This window comes from Styela clava, chromosome 15 (genome assembly GCF_964204865.1).
Source record: "Styela clava chromosome 15, kaStyClav1.hap1.2, whole genome shotgun sequence".
NCBI lineage: Eukaryota > Metazoa > Chordata > Ascidiacea > Stolidobranchia > Styelidae > Styela > Styela clava.
Window position 1 is genome coordinate 6,827,452 of NC_135264.1, and position 22,308 is coordinate 6,849,759.

The window sequence follows — 22,308 nt, forward strand, 5'->3', positions numbered from 1 at the left end:
AAAAAACGACAATCTCAGCGAAGAGAAAGAATAAAGTCATTAGGCATACACTGTGAAGGCGACATTGTCGTCGTGCAATTACCTTGTGTTATTTAAATTATTGGACCTCCAGAAGTATGCACACCGAGATGGCGCACAACCGAACATAGTATGTGTGTACCGATTAGGATTCAGGTTGTGCGACATCTTGGTGCGCATACTTCTGGAGCACCAAATTATTATTATTTTTTTTGAATAGAATCAAGCCGTTTTTTTTTAAATTGCTCTGAAATGATGTTGATTCGAATCGCTACGATTCGAAATTATGAAAATTACATCCTCTCAACTCAAAACTGCAAAAATAGAAATTCAGATAATCTTAGGCTGTATTAAAGTTTGCGTATTCAATTATTTCTGCTATGAAGACTCTACATTACTCACACTGTATATCTGTTTATAGTTTAGCTTGTTTAGTTTAGAAAAACATGTATTTTAACTATTTGGATCATTTAATTTTTTTCACCCGATCCCAACTTTTTGTTCGGCTTACCGGTATATGATTTTGCAGTCAAAAAACGTGTTTTAGAATTTAATTTATAAGTGAATCTGAGTGCCAATCAACATATTTGATATGAGCTTTAAAATGCAAAGTAAATTATAAAAGGACGCAGAAGACGGGCATTCCAATCGAAGTAGAGTTTAGGTTTTCGAAAGATTTGACAGCCGTTAGCGGACCTAGAACCGGCCTCCTAGACATAGGTAGTTAAAGCTTTAGGTGCCTGCTCGAGTAATATATATACTAACAAAACGATTAAATTTATTAACCATGGTTGGCTTAAAATATAATAATCTTCTATTGGTGGGCACTGATATCTGTTCAAAGAATAAGACAAGATTTTTTACACCCTGCTAAAAAAAAATACGACCAACGTGTGGCAATCATATATTTCATGAAAAAGAAAAACAAAATATGCAAGGCAAATCAATTCATGCTCATATGGGCAATTCTAATTATAAGATAACAAAAAGATTATAATTACAATAAAATGAATATTGTTGAAGTATGTAAGTGATCAAATTTTCCAGCTGTTACACAACAAATTTCAAGAATGTTGGGGCAGTAACGTGTATTACGATTTATGTGTGGCTTAGTTGGTCCCAATTCCATTAATGCACTTGAACAGTATATCTATAGCATTGTGATTACAATAACATAAAAATATATTTTAACCTATGGCACAGGGTTGTGCAACAGGCGGCATGGCACGCAGACCCCATCCTGGCCCGCCAAGCCATTTAGTGTGGCCCTTGTCAACACTCAGATTTTCCCCATAAAGTGTCAAATCGTAATCCAACAGTTTATGTTCAAAAAGACGCTCAACATGGGTAAAAATGCCTGGTGCCTTTATTACCGGACACTCAAGCGGTAGCCGCATTCTCTACTTTTGCCTCCCCCAGCGCTCTGGTTATTGCTAATTTTTTAAATTGTTGTGTACACGATAAAACTTTTTTTTTGTATGGCCCAGGTCAATGTCTGAAGTTGGTTATATGGCCCACCGACAAAAAATATTGCATACCCCTGCTCTACCAGAAGCTTGGAACCCTTTTGAGGAAACTCTCATCAATAAATTCATAACTCATTCTGAGTAAGGTAGGGTATTGCATAAGGCAGGCGGAATTGGTCAGAAAGCGTTTGTTGAGAAGTGAATAACCTATTATATTCCACTGCAATTCAAAATGAAAAAGTTGATAAAAGCACCAAAAAGTGGCTCAAAATGAATATTCATATTGGTTTGTACAATAAAGTTGTTACAAATTTCTTCTTGTATCTGTGTGTAGCACTGAGTGCCATTACTCCATCTTTTATTGACAATGCGTACATATGGTTTAACATTACATGTTGTGGTTCCGGGAGAAGTGAAGGTTCACACTATAAAGTATAAATATAGTATTATTAAAACAAAATCTGGTTTTACATTGAGATTCAAGACTCAACACCTTAAATCTTTACAATTAGTATTTACTGGTAACTGTTGCTTACTGTAACGCAAGTATAAGTATTTTGAAATCATGCACCAGAGGTTCCCAGCCAAGGCAGTCGGAGGGGAGCCATCAGTGCTTGAAGCCTAAAGCGCCGCAAGCAATGAAATGTTGGGAACCACTGTACTACACAATGAAGCATACAGGATCAAGATAATCCAAAACAAACTTTTCAGAGTCTCTATAAGTAAAAAAAATATTCACACTACTAATAGTACTTACCGCAAGATCAACATCTTGATTTAATAATACTTTATTTAGTAAATGAGGAGGCAATGTTGGTGGATGAACATTGGAGTCTTCTAACATTTCTCTTGGAATATCCTGATTGTAACTGCCTGGTGGAGAGTGTGTTATGTCTAAAATAAAAAAGGTTGAGTGAAATGAAAACAGCCTGCCAAACACCTAAGATCCTTAAATTAGTATAAGGTCTGAACACAATCAACCAGTGTAGCTCAACTCATGTCCATTTATAGGTTGACATTAATAAAGCAATAGTTTCCATTCTTATAATAATAGCTCCATTTGGGTGAACATTCAGATAGGATGCTATTTTAGGAAAAGAATGATATAAATATTTGGTCAAAAATGGGACACTTTGGCGAAAAGCAAACACCAAACAAAACTTGCTATTTCACCTAGCAAGAATTAGATTTGAAAGCTGTTCTAGCCCAACCCAAAAGGCCAGAGTACCTACCCTCCCTCTGACCTACTATGTATTTTCAATAAAATTTGGTTTTACTTATTCCCTATCGTTTCATTTCTTAATTTACGATTCAGAAAAAATCCCACCTCTCACATTTTCCAAAGAACTTGAATCTCTTGCTAGTGCTTCAAATACTTCAAAATCGGAATCTTTTACTTCCAATACATTGTTCATTATTCCTTCAGCATTCAATTTTGTTGGCTTTAAAATATAAAATTACTTAACAAACATTCTTTTATGTATTAAAATATTAGGGACAAAGCGGAACAATATAAATAGGGCCAATATCAGAAGTTAAATTTCATATGTAGACTGGTGATTAATCTTATACACCTTATTGAAGACTTTCAAATGATTAGCTGACAGCAAAAACTGAACCATCCATCAAACATTGATACAATATGAACATATTGCAAAATTACACTTCTAATTTTTTTTTAAAAACAACAGTCCAACTAAGTGGTAATTACCTAGTAAATGTTTAGCGCTTAAATATATGTATCATATTATGATACATATTTTGATACACATATATATAAAGTTTAAAAAACATGATTGAGTTTGAGTGCTTTTATTAAGCGAGACTTCAAGTCATGGAAGCCATTAAATGTAACAAAACCAAGTAGATACCAATATTCAATATATCTCAATAAAATTTGTATAATGCAATAATGATATCAGGCTGACGTCACCTCATCTTGGTTAGTTTTCCACTGTCCGTCAACCATAAATTTATACTCGTGTTCTCCAGCTGGAAGATCAACAATACCATAAAAATCATCACGACTTCTAGACAAAGGTATTCTTGCTTTCCATTGATCATAGGATCCCGCCAAAAAAACCTGCAAAAACCTCTCGTTAACCAAAGGTGACTAAGAAAGTAATGAAAAATCAATCAGGAACTTGAAACAGAACAGAACCTGTGAGATTCGTTTAAATCCTAATGTATTTGTTCTGGAGTTGACAATAATTATTGGATGAAATAAGAGAGCAATGCTCAAATATAAGAACACAAATGTAGTAACTAAAGGTAACACTATTATTTGCAACCTAATAAATGATATAAAGCAATATGTGGTTGTACTCTCTACTGACCTCTTTTCCACCACCTTTCCATCGAAAAACAGCAGGTACTTTTGCTACTCCACCCGAGTGCATAATATGAGTTTGCTTTAACCCAGCCGCTTCATCCTAAAGAAATATATTTATAATGTTCATGTCCACAACCATTAGAATTTGAGCGAGAGCCAAAATCAAATATTTTACTATCCCGACTACTTGCTAAAAATATTCTTGAATATCGAATGTATTTAAAAAAAAACGAGTTAGTCTTAATACAGAAATTTAAACATCCGTATACTTTGATGGGGCTCATTGCATTACTGTGACAGAATTTTTGGTGACATAGTCAGGAGGGGTTAGGAATGACATATGCAAAAATTGTTGAGCCAGGCCAACTAGAAGTTATTGTGGTATGAAACTACAAGAGACCCCCATAATCAAAATACGGACATATTGCATAAACAGCATAAAATTAAATTATTAAATGACAATTTGCAGGTTTTGTTTTGCATCCCCACAATCAGACAATGCTACCCTCTCACATGTAATAGATCATGCTGATGTCCAGGAAAAACAAATCCAGATTCTTCCATTGGTGAACCAACTACTAGATCACTTCCTCCTTGACCTTCTGCAGCTCCTGATTCTCTCTTTATCGATGCGTTATTCCCCATGATTAGATATTTGAAGTTGCAATATTTATAAATTATATTGTAAGGCTATACCATATACCAGTATACAAGTAATAAATCTGACTAAAAGAGTTGAAAATTTTTCAGTTTCTTTATTTGTAATCAAGTGAAGTTATAGATGTACTTTTGTGTGAGTTATGTTATGAACTGAACTTATACTGAACTACAGAACTAGATATACTGATAAAATTAGACCAGCGGTTCCCAACCTTTTTTCGATAAATTCCTCTCTTCGCCTATTTTGAAACTCTTTATTCCCCCTTCAATATGCAGATATGCATAAAAAGTAATTATTTGTTCATATTAAATGACAGAATAGAGATTTAGCTAGTATTACAGTATTATGAATATGTGTCAGTAGCACTCAAGCCTTTGTGCAGTTTACAGGTTTATGTAGTCTAAGCATAAATTAGAATATAGTAATATTAATTACTACCGATATCCGTATATGCCTGTATGCTGATGTGGCTAACCACTGCTAGATATAGCAATAGTTCATTTGCCAATTCTCGTCTGATTGTTCCAAATTCAGAAATTCATGGACTGGGAGATTCGTGTCCGTGAACCAGGGTTGCCAGATCCCAGTGTTGAAAATAAGCCAAATCCAGACAGAAAAAGCCAACAGTTTTACCAAGTACAAAAGCATCATGAGTTGAAACTCCTAGCACAATTTGACAATAGTGGATTTGTACAGTTTGCAATATGCTGATTTAGAGCCATCAGTTGATTTGATGAGCCACGCCAAATCCCACTAAAACTGTAAAAGTTGTATTGGTTGCTACCACCCGATCACTGTATCATGACGATTTCCACTTAAGCACGATCAAGGGTTAAAAACTAAGACAGTAAGAAGGATTATTGGAGTGCAGAATTAAAATCTAGTTACTCTACAGTCTACACAGTGCTGCAGTGAGACAGTCAAGCTGAAAAACAGCAAAAAGCCAGAAAAGGAATATTAAGCGGACAGCACTATTTTTTTCAGTTCAATATACAGATACGGTATATACTGATATATGTATACTGCAATACACCATGTATACCGCTTTCAGGCTTTAGTATGTGATAAATCAGTAAATGTACATGTTTCTAGACTACTTAAACTTGCGATATACCGTAGCCTACATATACATGCCTCAGAAAATTCTCCCGATATTTTACTAGGCTATTGAAAAAATTTTATGCTTATTTTGAGATTGTTTTTAAAATATCCAACCACGTGCCGCTTACACAGGTAGTCTACTGATAGATAATTTAGTTTAGCTAAATAAGCTAATCACGTTGTTCGCGAAAATTTTGATTCCTGCAACCAAACTAAAGGTCCTCGGAAGGCAAAATGTCAATTACCGTACTGAATTAACCCATACAGATATTTTTATTTAAACATACTAAAAAACTGAAATAACACTCAAAGCTATGAAACGAGGCCTGCTTGAACATCTGAGCGGCTGCAAAAACTGCAATTGTTATGTCATTGTTGGCTTATTTTTGATTGGTTGTGGTTAGGGGAAAATCTAAATGTTGAGTACCGGTATTTTAAATGATTTAATAATAGACAGTAGAATGAACATAAAAAAGTCGAACGGAAATTCTGATGGCAAACGTGTTTCAAAAAAGCCAAAATTGTGAAATTTGGCGTTAAAAAGCCAACGCTGTGAATCAGTGCTCAAAGACAGCGACGAGTTCAGCAGAATAGGTTTCGTTGAAAGTGCACGCCCGAGGGCGCTAGCGATTAGTAAGGTACAAAGTGCACTTTGGTGAGGCAATGAGGCAATGAGGCAATGAGGCAATATATATATGCTCATTGGGTGAGGTACAAAGCCCGTATATACCAAAGTGACTATAAACTTTAACAATCCTCTTACACATAACCATACCCGCATGGGATGCGAAGTGCGAACCCATGCATAGTAATCCGAGGGTGCCGTAGAGAGCGAATTCCTAACGATTAGCACGATGAGCCACACAGCCGCGCCTTGATTGTCAGTAAATTTCGAGACAAAGGTGATCCAGCCCGGGACGCGGCACGCCGGACGTCAAATGCGGGACTGTCCCGGTCATTTCCGGGGCGGTTGGAAGCCCTAGCATCAGCACGTCTTGGATAATTTTAGATTTTGCCTACTTTCCCGATTTTACGTAGGCTATATTTATGTATGTGTTGACTTGCATTGCCTATTTGTTTTAGTGTTACGAAAAATCGAAATAAACTATAATTTACTAATAGTGGGTTGTGTCTATATTTTGTTTGTTACCGAGCGGCGTGGGTTGTTAATTAGGGTGACCAAATTTCCAAACCCTAAAAGGAGGACACATTGTTTGGTAGAACCGTAAATATAGAACCGCATTTCATCTGTGTATGAGATATACATTATAATATATCTACTAAATTCCCTAGAAATAAATATAAAAGTGACAATAGACGAAATGACGACAATGAAATAACGCATTTTTGTTGTATTAAAAAAATATGCAGGACAATCGATTGATTTTCTCTTAGACCATGAGTATTTAGCAGTTCCTTTAATCGTCGTCAACATTGCTGGGTTATTTATTTTAATATCGTAAAACTGGGTATATTGGCGTAATTTTCTGTCCAAATCTGAATTTTCATAAATTGCGATATACGAGGTGAAATGGCGTAAAACCTATTTGTGAAACAAAACGATTTTACGTAGTAAACGAGTAAGCATAAGAAGTGTGCATTTAATTAGAGTAAACCCGTCTGCATGCTATCACCAGAGTCATACTCTGCTATCACATCGCAATGCATTGCTTGTCATGTGTATAATGATAATTAGCCTACAAGTCTCTACTGACTTTGGAATTTTCTTAACATATCAAAAACTTTCGATAATATAGGAGAATTTTAAATATTTTATCCCGTGAAAAAAAGAGGACATTTTGACATTTTGGAGCGTCCTCGGAGGACACAAATTTTTTAACGAAAAAGGAGGACAAATCCTCCAAAAGGAGAACGTATGGTCACCCTATTGTTAATGTAAGTGTCCCATATGGGTTCGATACCGATTGAGACGCCTTATCGGATTTCTGCGCTTAGGAAGATAAATACTGATTTGAATCTGCCCCAATAGCCTTTTAAAATTACTAAAATTAGGCTTGTATGAGTTACACTAGTCAAGCCTGATGATCGAAAATGGCGTCCCTACGATGCAATGATGGAACAAGTTAGTTGCACGGGTTTGCTCTCACTCAAAGCCCATGTCCTCTCTTTCAAAGTGTGTGATTCATGAGAAATACTCCTACCAATAAATTTTAAATCTCCTTTTTCAATGGATAGATACTTCTCAATTTTTCTTTATACTTTTTTTGAACTTTCGAGATACCGAATTAAGGTATGTCTACTATGTTTAAATTGACTTTAGTAATGTGATTTTATTGTATATATAGCAATACTCGATCGCTACACCTGCACAAGAAACGTTCTTGTCCACTCCCTTGGCCCATACACCAGAATTAAGAAAGTTCATGGATAAAAGATTGGATTTAAAGTTAAATGGTGGACGATCTGATCGACGAGGTTTCGATCCTTTTATGAATCTAGTCATGGATAATTGAACAGAGCGCAGAAAAGACGAGACCACTGCACCTGTTGGAAATTCGATATGAATATTGGAAGCATTGGAACGAATACAATGATTTTAAATTGAACTAATCGAAAACGACAAAACAACCCGATACCTCAATCCATGTTTGTACATAGACTGTTATAAAACATTCAATCTATTTACAGAGTTTTTTTTTATTAATAAAATTTTTTTGTCACTGTGTTATTTTTGCAATGGAATTGAACTACAGCATTTTACGTCAACGAGTGTTTTTTTTTATTCCATATTCCTGTGGGAAAAGCACTGTTGACTCGTTGAGATTCACATACCATAGCCACGCATTCCATCCTATCAAACCCACCGAGTGTTCATGTTACACAAGTTTGACGCCCGAACGATATCCGTTCATTTCTTTGTCTTTTTTTATTTTGAATATATGTTTGTGTGTTGAATGTGGGTAAACTGGCGCATGTATATTTACATTATTAAACCTTTGTAAAGGTTTTGCCAGTTTCCCCGATTTTCCCAATCTTCTGTGTGTTCATTGTTTGTGTTTTGTGTATGATTTTTTTTGTGGGAAAATCAAAATAAATATACTTATACTTGTATCTTTCATGTCGATAGCAAATTGAATCAGACTGTATTCGGATTATAAGTATTCAGGCATGTATTAATATTAGAGTAAACATGAAAAACAAAAGTTTCTTTACGTCTATCCGTTAGTATTGTATATATATATATATACATTTTTAACTTTTGTGCTGTTTTTCTTTGTTCACAATTTTTGTCTCATTTTCATTTCAACAAACTTCAAAGAATATTCATGGCCTTTCCAAGTTCTCCAGACTACCGAGATTGCGTATTGTGCCTTCCCTCCTTTGATATACAGCCCATTTAAATTTGCTGCATGACAAGCTGCGTACCAGAACGCTCCCTTGAAAGTAACAGCACAGTTGTCAGATGCTGTGTCATGATCTGCGTCCTTAGTTGTGAAGGATTGTCCTTGATGGGCGACTAAAGAGTCTCCAGTATTCCCACTGTATTGACCAACCGTTAAACGATAATTTGTTGAAGAATCGCCAATTGAGAATGTACTAGAAATGTTAGAGTAAATCAAAACATGCATTTATAAACTTGATTCTAAATTGATTTAAAGGTTCGATGTCATACCCATATTTAGCATAGGCTTTGTTTCCTTCCCAGTCTTCCATGTCTACTCTGAGTTCATACGTTTTGCCCTTGAGGATCTGGTAGATATTTTCTAAACCTAAATAAATGTTGTAAACTTTCTGCTAATGAATTGAGATTGCACGTTAAATTCTGGGAATGCCAATTGAGGATCCTATGATCGATCAATTCTTTGTGAGGAGTAAAAAACTAAAAAATTATTGATTTTATATCGACATAACCCGGGATAAGTTCTCTCAATAGCTGTAAACTGCTTTGTTTCAAATAGTTTTTTTATACAACGTTTTATGCGGCTTAAGTTAAGGTTTAAAATTAATCATATGGCGTTCTTCATCATTCAACAACTTATCAACCACACTTTCAGTAAGATCCCAAGTTAGTAAAATTCCCACGGGAATGACATTTACGTGGCCAGTTCCGATTAATAGTGCGTCGATGCGGGTGAGCGAAATCATTTTAAGATCATAACATATTTGTCCTATTTGTCAATGAAAAAATGCAATCTTTTCATAACTGGGTACATTACAAAGCTTCCAGTTCACGCGAACCAAATTTGAACAAAATGATCAGGAACAAGAAAAATCTTTTGCTGATTTTCTATGTATCCGGATGCACAATATGCATGTTTTCAAATAGAGAAAAAAAGTGCACGTCGTCCGTCTATTTGTAAACATATTATCACAAAGCCATTGATAGTATTTATGTGAATGGACAAAACTCACCAAGCCAAAATTCTCCAATCGTATTTCCAAACCCATTTACATAATCATTCCATCCACGATAAAAGTCCTCAGAGCCATCCATTCGACGTTGAAATACCTTTGTGAAAACATTACACTTTCATGTTTTTGTTGTTATTTTATATAAATACTTTAGATAATTTTTCAACTAATTTTAATTTGATTGAGTGAATCGATTCAACTCACAATCCATCCTCCTCCATTTGTCACGAGATCACAGTAAACTTCAGTCTTTTCAGAAACAGGGGTAGGATAGATTTCAAAAACTCCTCCGGTTTCATTCCGAAAAAGAGAATTGAATTTGTGTAATCTTCGACAACTATCCGGATAATACCGTTCTGAATATAATTTGCAACTGTTCCGCGTATATTTGCAATGCCATGGTGTTTATTTTTTCTTTTGTATGGAATATTTATTCGGCAAAATTTTACTCTATGGTAACTGTGGACTATAGGAAAAATGAGAATCGATTGCACAATTCATTAGCGTCAATTCAACCACCACAATTCAACCACCGAGAATATATTTGTGTCATCGACATATGTGCTAGATTAAAACAAGGCTATATGTCAGGAATTGAATCCCAGTTGATGAATATATTGAGTATATGCCCACAAAACATAGAGTAATCGGGGACGTAATGGGGACAGCTTTTATTAGGTGAAATCAAGTTGGACCGACTGTGGATTGCTTTATGACTAATGACATACGATTTAAATACCCATTTTTACCTCTGTGCAATGCTTCTTCCAACTTATTGTATTTTTCATTCAGACGGCTTTCCGCTTCTGCAATGTTGAAAAGAAACTAATTGCTAAAACCAATTTATTAAAATTACATGTGGATAAATTGTGTGTTGATTACAGTGCCAAAAACCTGACGCTTGAAAATGGGTAGTTGTTTGATAAAGATTTATTTACTTATACATGACTGTGTGTGCCAAACTACATATATATACTGTATTACATATTACGAATTGCTCGTCTGCATTCATGAAAATCAAAAGAAGACCAGGATAGATGTATGGATTCAATATTACAAATAGTACCTGAAATGTCCTCTGATATTTTGGTATTGACACGATTGTAATCAACGATTCCAGGTTCTCCTTTTGGTCCCGGCATACCACGTGGACCAGTTTTTCCAACACGAGCAAACTTTGTTGTCTGATGGGCACATGATTCACTCTGTCCACCACTTGTTTGCTGTAGTTTGCAGTATTCGTACATCTTTGTACAGAGTCCGGTGTCTTCTTGACCTACGACTAACCGACTGTACAATACAAGTACAAGAACGATGTATATGTCGTATGAGCTCATGTTACTTTCAATTTATCTGGAAATCGGAGTATATTTCATTCAATTGAATAATAGGTTTTGTGCAAATATAGTTAACGATATAAAGAGGTAGTCTAACTAGTGATCCATATTTAATTGTAATATTCTTGTAGAATTACGCCTGTGTACCTTCTGCTATACACCTATTGCTATTTAAGATATCATGAATATGAATTTAACTTAAAAGTCTGACCACTAATTCTTTCACACGCTCTCAGATATTTTGAGAAAGTTGTTAATTCAATTTTTGAATGCCTTTCATTTGCTTAGTCTCTCCCCAGGGAGGTAAATGAATATACGATGTCGTCATTCTAGTCGTTGTATTTTCGTTATTGAACTGATTCCTGTATAATCGATTTATGGATAATTTATTTCAATTACGAACTATTTCTGAACCTATCATTATGGCATTACCATCTTCAGCAGTCATTATTTTCGCGATTTGTATTTGTTAGATTTTCTCGGTGAAGTCCATTCGTTTTCTTATTTCGAATTAAGGACCCCAACAGAAAACGTGTACGAATTAATAAATATTGGGTAAGTGTGAAATAGAAAAGGGAATACTACCTGGAATGGCAGTCGACCGCGGAAATGAAATGCAACTCGACACCATCTAAGAACGCTGTACTGATTTCCAACTCCCAGCCCTAGTTCCAGATTGAAACTATTTTTGAAAACTATATTTTTTCAAATCTACTGTTTCTCCTCTGATGAATTTTTGTTTTGTTATTAAGCTTCTAGTGTTTTTGGCTGCTTGTCCAGATCTTTGTTTGAAAAAAATGAACATTTTGTTTACAAAGGCTGTGATGAAATCGAAGTAGCCCCACCTATCGTGGCATACGAAGCACAGTCAGTATGAGTCACGTGGCCAAGTGAGCCATTTGTTTATGTGCATTATGGTTGCGACCTCTCATAATTGTTGTTCTCGTGTTTTTTCATTCCAGGCATGGAATTGTTCAAGTCAATAAGAGACAAGATATCAGTATAAAGATATCGCTATAAAGACTGAGTTTATTCTAAAAAAAATCCGAGCTTTTGTGAAAGACGACACCATGTGTATAGATGCGCTTTGCCTAAATATAAATTATTTCTTTCTTCAAAAACTCCTTCAGTAATTAAACTCTGCTCTATCTAAATAGATTGCATTTTATAGTTTAGGGCTTACCAAATGTTTTTCATGAAGAGTCGGATAATACGAGGACTTACAATCGCGATGAAATCATTATTAAATGGGTGAATTTCGTTACAATCGTTGATTGCTTTTGTTGGCGTTTTGTAAATATTTAGTCTGTGAACTACTTTATATATATCGGTTCCTCTACTTTTCCCTATCTCACAAGTCTGTCGACTTAGTTACGTACGCCTTGGGCCACGAGGACATGGACGATGGATGTCTCTGCTATAATTTATCAATAAACTCTCGTCGATAATATCATTTCTTTGAGCTATCAAGCGAACGGTACCATTTTAAACGGCGATGCTTTTCCAAATAAGCTATGCTCTTTGATGTCATTAAAGTTTTTATCAGATCACCGATAAGACGAAACATAAAGACGCCACTTAAACTGGATATCTTTATTAAACAAGCCAAGGTATTCCAAAAATAATTTTTGTCTGTTATCAAAAGCCCATTGCTAGTATATGATCATCATAAGAAATTCTAGATTTGTGTAAGATATTATTAATATTGCAAAGTATATATTTTACAAACGCTGAAAAATGTGAACTCTATGTGAACTTTTTATATAATTCGGCTACTCTTTTTGCCTCATTTTCATTTCAACAAACTTCATGGAATATTCGTAGCCTTTCCAAGTATTCCAGACCACAGAGATTGCATATTGTGCTTTCCCTCCTTCGATATACAGCCCATTCAAATTTGCTGCATGACAATTTCCGTACCAGAACGCTCCCTTGTAAGCAACGGCACAGTTTCTGTCAGATCCTATGTCATGATCTGCGTCTTTCGTCGTGAAGGATCGTCCTTGATGTAGGGAATGTCCTTGAGTTGAGGCTTCTAAAGAATTTCCTGCAGTTCCACTGTATTGACCAACCGATAAACGATAATTTGTTGAAGAATCGCCGATCGAGAATGCTCTATAAATAATATACCATATAAAAAATTACAATTATAAACTTGATTTTGGATTTTCCATAAACTCAAAGGTTCGAAGTCATACCCGTATTTTGCATAGGCTTTGTTTCCATCCCAGTCTTCCATGTCTATTCTGAGTTCATACGTCTTGTCTTTCAAGATCTGATAGATATTTTCTAAACCTAAAAATTTAATGTACTGGCTTCATAATGTATATCAGTAACATAAATACGGGCTCTTAAAATTGTTTTTCACAAGCTATATAATGGTGCTCTTCACTTAATCGACTGATGTCTTTACGTCTAACAGTTGCGGAGGGTTATTTTCATTTTTAACAGATTGTATATATAGATTCCATAGAATATCGTCATCCAGTTTCTGGTTTGAATGAGTTTTATGTTTCATACTATTTTCAAGAGTATTTTTTCAACCATTGGTATTTCAAGGAACTTGTTGCAGCAAAATAAGATTGATGTCATTTAAGTGAATAAAAAACTCACCAAGCCAAAATTCTCCAACCGTATTTCCAAATCCATTTACATAATCATCCCATCCACGATAGAAGTCTTCGGAGCCATCCATTCGACGTTGAAATACCTTTGTTAACACATTGAAGTTTTAATTATATTGCAATCGGTTTAGTTTTAATTATACGATGATTTGTGATAGTTTTAATTTGACAATATTTTTTGGCTTCCGAAGTTTTCTGCTTGCTTGCTTGAGTTTACTGAAAAAGATTGATTAGATAGATTTCCGATCACTGATGCGCTTGGAGCTATATATATATATACTTGCGATAGAGATCAAATTGTCAAAGTGTTATAACTAAAAAAATAAATCTTCAACCACCGAAAGTATCAGAGAAAATCGATTGTTTTCACAACAACAAGAAAAAACTACAAAGAGGATACAACAACAATGAAAAATATTAATAATAGCAAAACGATTAATAGGTCTATATCGTGTCCAATATTAGAAAAAAAAACACGACAAAATGGTTCAATTAGAAAAACAATGGATAGATTCAACTCACAATCCATCCTCCTCCATCTGTCATGAGATCACAGTAAACTTCAATCTTTTCTGAAACCGGGGTAGGATAGATTTCAAAAACTCCTCCGATTTCATCCCAAGAAAGAGAATTGAGTTTGTGTAATCCTCGACAACTATCCGGATAATACCGCTCTAAATTTTAATTTTGCAATTTAATGAGATAATGCTTTTCTCTAGTAATAACTTTTTGTCGTTAATAATTTGTTAAAATTGATAGCTATGAACGATGTAAGAAATGCGGAATAAATGCATCATTAATCACTGTATATATGTTTAATTTTATTTTTCGTACAAGCTGAGTCATGGAAAATTTCCAAGCCCTTCGCTAACTGTCGCAAGATTATTGATGGAAGAGTTGCAAGTTAATGTGAAAAATTTATAGAAAGGCATCCGTAGTAAAATCTAGAATGTAATACAAGCAATGCAATATATCGTCATTAAAAACGACGAGGCAAACTCAATTACGTGGCTAACTTTAGCATATTGCTTATGAGTAATAGTTTAATATTCCAGAATCCAGATGCATAGGAATAAGTATTGAAGGATACAGTAACCAAAGAAAAATACGATTTGTTATCTGATTGGTAAATAATTCACCTCGTTCAACGTTTTCGTGATGTAGTTTGCAGGATTCGTACTTCGCTGTACAATGGTCAGTATCTTCTTGGCTGTAATGGCTAACGACTGACCAACTACATAATAAAAGTACAAAAACGATGGATATGTATGACTTCATGTTACTTCTAATTTATCTGTTTTAACCAAAAAGTATCATATTCATTAATTCGAAGCATATTTTATCAAAGACATATGTGAAAAAATACTTGGCAAATTTGTCATCCATATTTACTTGGAATATTACAGTTAAATTTTTGATTTTATTTTCCTTATACAACTGATTATATTTTTTACAAACCCAAATATCAGTACTCTTAACGTAGTGTTTTTTTTATTACTGCATATCTTTCGGTCGTTTTTTGTGAATGCCACCCATACTGGTAACATTTAATCTTGATCCAGTAGAAATTTTTAACGCTGTCCAAATTCCTACAATTTTTGACAACTTTGAACTAAATTAATAAAAATGTTACCAAACGTAAATTACGCATTTTTTGCGTTATCTTCTAAGTTGGTTTTATACTCTCTGATTCGAATACTTTATAATCTGTTAACTATTTCAAATAAAACTCAAAACCGCTAGTCAAAATGTAGCCACATAGTATTTAATATTGGACAAAAAGAAATCGGAAGGTTAGGCAAAATAATTCTAAGTTTGCTTTCCATTATTTTTCTCCCCTGTTATTTTTTGTTCAGAATAAAATTTCACACAAACGCGTCTTTCTCGTCTATTTACTCGTTTTAAGCAAGCAAGCTAAAGTCTTTATAATCTAATCCCAAGGCATCAAGTACGCCCTGATACAATCTCAAAATCAACCGATGCCTAACATAGTGTTCCTGGTCATGTGAAGCAGACAGCCTCTGCGATATATTTATATTTGTTTACGACTTACTGGAATTGATGTCAAAGATTGCATGAGTATGAAACAATAACTTGAAAAAAATTGTAACTTAACTATAATATATATAAAAAAATTGGATCTATGTTCTTTAATAATTTAACAGCAGGCGCCACAGTTCGGAAGAAATTCTTAAAATATGATGGCGGATGGCGCCAGTGAATAAGCAATACAATACGAATGCAGACAAAATGCGATGGGAAAAACATAGTAGGAATTGTTCAAGAAGTTTAATATTGTCTGATATGTCCAAGCTTCCGTGCTATGCAATAAAGTTGAATTAGCACAAATTTTATTTTTCATGATGTCAAATATCGGAAATTGTTTATTTTCTTAAGTATACAGTTCATTCACCATACCTGCGTAATCGCCCTGAACTCATTGCTTCCGCGATTAGTGAAAAAACAGAAAAAGAACAGTTGATTTTTAATATAAACTGAAAAATTGCACAATTCAGAAAGTTATTTGCTTTTTTTCGATTTGTTGCGTCTTTTCAGGCCCCATTATCAAATATTGCAGTTTTCTTGTTTATTTATATTAAAATTAAATTTGCAGTATAGCCCATTCTCGTTCATAATTTCAAGAGTTAGACCTACTGGGTACTAGTGGTTTGAGATAGCGAGGCCCATACCAGCAACCATCCTATCTCAAATGCCAATCAGACTCAATTTGGAGCAAGTAAGCAACGCCACGCTGTATCGCGACGTCAATTGTATCGATCGAGCGCCAACTGTCTAGCAAACACAAATTTAATTGAATGCAGCATAAGTTATCATTTATTTGCAAGTGTAGACCAAAGCAAAAATTGATTTCTTAATATGAAATTTTCGATATGAGAATTGGTCCAAATATGCCATATATAGTGAGTAGTGAGAAAGAGACCTATATGTAGCAGTTAACATATTTGAATTCCAAATCTTACTTTGAAAAACATTTTGCAATTTGCGAATGATGAGTACGAATTTGTTTGTTTGCTTTGATGCGACGTCGAATCTCATTAAAGGTTCGATAATGATATCAATCAGGAAAAGAATTGTCAATGCCCAATAATTCAGATACCTTTATATGTGAATATATTTGGATGCCGTGTATTCATTTCGTAACGATGAAATAATGTAGCTAAATACAATGCTTGATGAAGTGAATACACTGAAAGAAATGGCTTCTAATCGAATTTATTTCGTCAGGTAAAGCCCATATCTTCCCAACCTATATTATACATTATATGATTTCGGCTTGCGCCACGAATCGTTAAGCAGGGAACATTAGTCAATTTTTTGAAAACATAGGTTGTGTATAAGAAGAAAAAAACGCAAGTGTACAAGTGAACGTGCAATAACATTATGTACTTCAAAATCGTATATTTGAAAAACAACAATTATCTGAAGATTTTTGTAAATATATTGTCGAATTCAACTTCTAAAGTCGTCAACTATACCATGAGGAATGTCCATTTAAATTTTAAAATAAAGCTGGCTGACTCCGGTTGTAATCGTATCATCTTGTTATGGCTATTATTATAGTTCTACTCATTTTTTTTCAAATGAGACTGATGTGTGACTTCTTCATTAATTATTATAAAGACAGAATTCATTTTTTGATATTTTCCCAACAATGCTTGATATTGTTTTGTTTTTGTGAAAAGCTGGGAAGTTGCGGCTTCTCTCAGAAAACCTATATAATACAGTCGAAAATATTTAGATCGTTATTCCGATCATTCTTTTACAAATATGTCGCAGGTTTACTGTTCCTGAATGCGACCCATAAAATTTTGTTACCACTTTAAATATTTTTTGGAACGCCGATATATTGCCGATATATTTACGGTAAATTAAAAAATGCTTTTCAAAGTCAACCGTCTAAGGAGCAAGGGCTAATACTATATGACCATATTTCCACAAGGGAACAATTTATTATATGTGAACAATGCCTCAAATCCAATGTTGCCGTTGTTGTTTCATATGAACACAAAAGCAGAAGGCTAATAAAAGTGAAATTTTTGACATTTTAAGATATTTGGTAAAACACGAAATGGTAAAGTTGTCAAGCAGTGAGGGTTGGACAATAACTAACGGTTTATAATTTGAATATTTAAAATATGAAATTTGAATTACCCGACTGTTCATCGCACTGACGTTATTTATTTTTGATTTTAAAAGGTCGCAAAAATTTGCAAGTAATTTTTTGTAAAACCTGGTTAATGTAAAGGCCATGTGCGAGCATGTTTGGTAACTCACGAAATGCTAAATTCATCAAAACAATACGTTTTGAATAATTTTTCAACTGTTTATGGTAATTGACTTTCCAAATGTTATCTATTTTTGCCTGTTGCATGAATTGGCAAATATAATATATGTCGCACCGTTAAATGTGAACGTCAAGCAACATATTTCTGAGCTATTTGTCAAGAACGGCACAACGCGCCATTTACATTTGCTCTGGCGACTATGTGCTTTGCACCAACGTAAATGATCTCTAGTAAGAATGTTATTTACAGTAATTCAATATTTAGCGAAGAGATGTTTTGGTATAGTCCGAGAAATTAGTAATTTCATATTCGCGCGGGACATGAACGGCCCACTACTCGCAAACTCAAATCGAACAGCAAAGTAACCGCGCGACGCGAGTAGTCCAGTAATCCTATCGCACATTATCACAATCTTCACGTATTTCGAACCTACGTAGGAACCTGCTTAGCTTGCCACCGAGAGCTTAGCTTGCCAGATTTCGAGATATCTCGAAAAAACATTGCGGTTAAAATCGTGTGACTTTGGTGTGGACAGCCTAATAACTTGACGATAAAGCTACGCGATAAAAGTGGAAGTCGTAGAAAAATATTTTCCTATATTTTCAAAATTATTATTTTGACAGCGTGTGCAGCTGCTAAAACGCACCGTCTCGCTCTAGTTTCAAGACGTTTCAAGGGGTATTTGAAATGAATCAATGAAGGAGATAAAAAAGTTGATTTAAAATCAAACCTGTAATGTAATTATGCATTCATTGCATTCTTTTTTTCAATCCTGTACCAACTTCATATTAAAAAAGGCGTAAAAAATGGCACCAGTACTAGCAAAAAATAATGGCGCGTAGTAAAAACATTTGAATTGAGACTAGTCTCGCTAGCTGGCGAGTAGTGGGACTACACGCTTTTTAACATGAACAAATATAAAACCAATAATTTCTCGGAATATACAGAACACCTTTTTGCTAAATATTAAATTGCTAGAAACTACATTTTTACTAGAGATTATTTACGTTGGTGCAAAGCATCATGGTCGCCGGAGCAAATGTAAATGGCCCGTTGTGCCGTTCTTGACAAATAGCCCAGAAATCCATTGCCTGACTGACGTTCACTTTTTTGCAGAAAAAGTATTTACAAATTTATGCGACAGGCAAAACTAGATAACATTTGGAAAGCTAATTACCATAAACCGTAGAGGTTTATTCAATCTTTACTGTTTTAATGAATTTAGCATTTCGTGATTTACCAAAAATGCACCCACGTGACCTTCACAATGACCGGTTTTGCAAAAAATTACTTCCAAACTTATGCGACTTTTTGGAATCAAAAATAGATAACGTCAGTGCGCCGAACAGTCGGGGGATTTCAATTTCATATTTTGAATAATCAGATATTATAAACCGTTGGATATTGTCCAGCCCTCACTGCTTTGACATTTCGTGTTTTACCGAATATCCCTAAATGCCAAAAATTTAACTTCTATTAAATTCTTTTTTGTGTGCACAAAATCAATGGCCACATTAGATTTGATGCATTGTTTATATATATTGAATTGTTCATTTGTGGAAATATGGTTATATAGTATTAGCCCTTGCTTGGACGATTGAAACTAAAAAACCTTTTTCTTCATCTAAATATATCGACATTCATTCATACCATATATAAAGTGATACCAAGTTATCATGTGCACATTTGAGAACGATATACCTGCGACATCTTCGTGCAAAAATGGTTGGAATAAAGATCTACTTATTTTTGACTGCAATATGTTTTTTGGGAGAAACCGCAACTTCCCAGCTTTGCTCAAAAACAGAAGAATATCAAGCTATTGATTGGGACAGGGTAAAAATCTTGGAAATTTATCAAAAACTTTTTTCGTTGTCATAATATTTTGACGAAGTCGCACATTAGTCACTTTAAAAAAATAAAAATAAAAATATTTGCGCCCTTTTTCAATGTAATAACGCTAACCATTGTGTTAATAAAACAATAATTACAAGCTGATTCGATTACAACATGAGTCGTACAGCTTCATATTAAATTGGCATTTCTCATGGTAGTTGGTGACTTCAGAAGTTTCAGAATTCGACAATATACTACACAATCTTCATTTTTAGAAAAATTAGCTGAAGGACCCCGAATAACGATCGATTTATGGCGGTACATTCAGTCTAATTCATATAATTTTCAAGTGTGTTTCTATTTCAGTTTGGCAAAATAAAAGGAACATGGTTTGATGGACTTGACATCCCGAATCCTGGTAATACTGGTAAATTTCCGAGAACATGTCATGATATACATCATTTCAAAGCAACAGAAAATGGAGTTATGTTCAACCTAACCCTGAGCGTTCGCGGGTAAACTAGCAGTAATCCTATTTAAATATAGACTGTTTGGTTTGATCGCTTTCTGTAAAATGTAGAATTCATTTGAGTGCATTCGACAAAGCATATCAGGCAGCAGTATTTTTTGTTTATTTGTTGGTCTAATTTATTATTTTTGGTTAAATAAAGACTATTCAAGAAGAATACAATGGATTTCCGGTTACACTTTATCCGAAGAGAGTACAAAACATACGTAATAGATCAACAACTCAGTGAGAGCAAATTTATATCATTTGAAATATGACCAATAAAGTGACACATACATAACATATACAGAAAAAAAATAGTTCTAATTGAATTAATTTTGTAGTATTTCTAAAAAATCATTTTATAATTTCTTATCCTAGGCAAGCGGTCATTGCACCAAATCGCAATTCCAATTTGTTTCTGAAGAAAAATTGATAACGACGTTATTGGTATTTTTAGCAAAGTTCTCAGCTATACCATTTATCGAATTGATTTCATTTGCGAAAGTGGGCATTTGAACTCAAATCCGCATTAGCAATATATTATTGAAAAGGCAATGTACTATTTACAGAAACACTCAAATTTGCATCAAACTAGAGTATCGAAAATCTGCTGTTAGAAGAATAACACTTACATCGTATTCTCAGCATTAATGAACGTAACTGATATTTTTCTTTCAGAACCTTCGTTTCTGGCAAAACTCAAGAAGTTGTATTTTGATACCCCAGGTGGTGGCGCAACCAATGCAGAGTTAGAAAATTGTAAGTAAAAATTGTCGGTTTGATTGTGGATATATAATAATATATTGCTCCAATACTTGCCTTATTCTCGCTATGACCGTCTAGAAAAAAAGGGGGCTTTCAAACCAGGCCCGTTTTCCAGGCTTTATTATCTGTATCCCATGTCGCACTCGGAGAGTAACCGAAAAATAGCATTTAGTGTTGTTCCGTCATAAAATTAACCAGAAAAATATTTTGACGCATTGTTACATCACTAATGTCACTGAATTGGCTGATGTTATGGCTGGCTGGGGCAACTAGCGAAGTTGAATGATGTTCTTGGCAGTATTAATCAATTGTTATATGGCTTTCTTGTTTTTTTGGTCGGGAATATATGCTAACAATTTTGGCCTCACAGAGAAATGAAAATTGAATGCGGATTCTATTAGCCTAGGTTGGCTATGCCTGATAACTTAATATTAATGTTATGGTCTAACAATATAATTCATGTCGGGGTTTTTTTGCAACTAGCCTAAACATAATTACAAAAAATGCTGCCTATATAAAAAACTACCTTCGATGTTCGGAAGCACTTACATTTGCGGAAGCTTTTTTTCCGTTTAAAAGACTAAATATGAATATAGAAAGACTTTTGCATGTTTCAGTAAGTTTTTTGCATGTTCTATCTTGATAAATGACGAATACTGATCAATGTGTTTCCACAATTAAAGTGTTTGTTTTGTATTGAACTATTTACCTATTCATGGCCCTATTGTGGCCCGCAAGCAATGCGAAAATAATTGTGTGCCCCCCAGTTGACAACCTTGGACCACCCTGGATGGTCTAGAAATTCAAATGTTGTTATTTTATTAAGTATTCCCGTGCTTTACTACCTTGCAAATTTGAACCAAGGTTTACATTTATTAGCTCCCGCTTACAACTATAATTTCAGATGCAGACAACTTATTCCGAGGGGAGTATTTCTTCATGACAGATTACGACACCTATTTTGTCATGGGATTCT

General features: G+C 34.4%; 3 protein-coding genes across 3 annotated transcripts; all 3 read right to left on the reverse strand.

The window, feature by feature from the left end:
* Positions 1-905: 905 nt before the first annotated feature.
* Positions 906-4,561, reverse strand: LOC120334426 (5'-AMP-activated protein kinase subunit beta-1-like). The gene is made up of 6 exons (XM_039401936.2): positions 4,330-4,561; positions 3,821-3,916; positions 3,418-3,567; positions 2,812-2,926; positions 2,242-2,378; positions 906-1,909 (listed from the first exon to the last, which is right to left on the reverse strand). Exons 1-6 carry the CDS (start codon positions 4,459-4,461, stop codon positions 1,763-1,765), a joined length of 777 nt encoding a protein of 258 aa, XP_039257870.1. The 5' UTR covers positions 4,462-4,561; the 3' UTR covers positions 906-1,762.
* Positions 4,562-8,157: 3,596 nt separating this feature from the next.
* Positions 8,158-11,300, reverse strand: LOC120334203 (microfibril-associated glycoprotein 4-like). Its single transcript, XM_039401667.2, has 6 exons — positions 11,019-11,300; positions 10,702-10,758; positions 10,157-10,308; positions 9,953-10,049; positions 9,213-9,309; positions 8,158-9,136 (listed from the first exon to the last, which is right to left on the reverse strand). Exons 1-6 carry the CDS (start codon positions 11,287-11,289, stop codon positions 8,818-8,820), a joined length of 993 nt encoding a protein of 330 aa, XP_039257601.2. The 5' UTR covers positions 11,290-11,300; the 3' UTR covers positions 8,158-8,817.
* Positions 11,301-12,873: 1,573 nt separating this feature from the next.
* Positions 12,874-15,203, reverse strand: LOC120334205 (fibrinogen C domain-containing protein 1-like). The gene is made up of 5 exons (XM_039401668.2): positions 15,053-15,203; positions 14,436-14,587; positions 13,903-13,999; positions 13,488-13,584; positions 12,874-13,404 (listed from the first exon to the last, which is right to left on the reverse strand). Exons 1-5 carry the CDS (start codon positions 15,189-15,191, stop codon positions 13,062-13,064), a joined length of 828 nt encoding a protein of 275 aa, XP_039257602.2. The 5' UTR covers positions 15,192-15,203; the 3' UTR covers positions 12,874-13,061.
* Between the last annotated feature and the right edge of the window lie 7,105 nt (positions 15,204-22,308).

Bases quoted from the DNA above. Each gene is read 5' to 3' on its own strand.
- LOC120334426 (XM_039401936.2), bottom strand. From the start codon at position 4,461: ATGGGGAATAACGCATCGATAAAGAGAGAATCAGGAGCTGCAGAAGGT. The intron at 2,379-2,811 runs GTGGGATTTTTT...TTTTTATTTTAG, and splicing joins TTCTTTGGAAAATGTGAGAG to ACATAACACACTCTCCACCA. The intron at 1,910-2,241 runs GTAAGTACTATT...TATACTTTATAG, and splicing joins ATCAAGATGTTGATCTTGCG to TGTGAACCTTCACTTCTCCC.
- LOC120334205 (XM_039401668.2), bottom strand. From the start codon at position 15,191: ATGAAGTCATACATATCCATCGTTTTTGTACTTTTATTATGTAGTTGG. The intron at 14,000-14,435 runs GTGAGTTGAATC...GTGTTAACAAAG, and splicing joins CAGATGGAGGAGGATGGATT to GTATTTCAACGTCGAATGGA. The intron at 13,405-13,487 runs GTATGACTTCGA...TATTATTTATAG, and splicing joins AAAGCCTATGCAAAATACGG to AGCATTCTCGATCGGCGATT.
- LOC120334203 (XM_039401667.2), bottom strand. From the start codon at position 11,289: ATGAGCTCATACGACATATACATCGTTCTTGTACTTGTATTGTACAGT. The intron at 10,759-11,018 runs GTACTATTTGTA...TCAACATTGCAG, and splicing joins AATATCAGAGGACATTTCAG to AAGCGGAAAGCCGTCTGAAT. The intron at 9,137-9,212 runs GTATGACATCGA...TAACATTTCTAG, and splicing joins AAAGCCTATGCTAAATATGG to TACATTCTCAATTGGCGATT.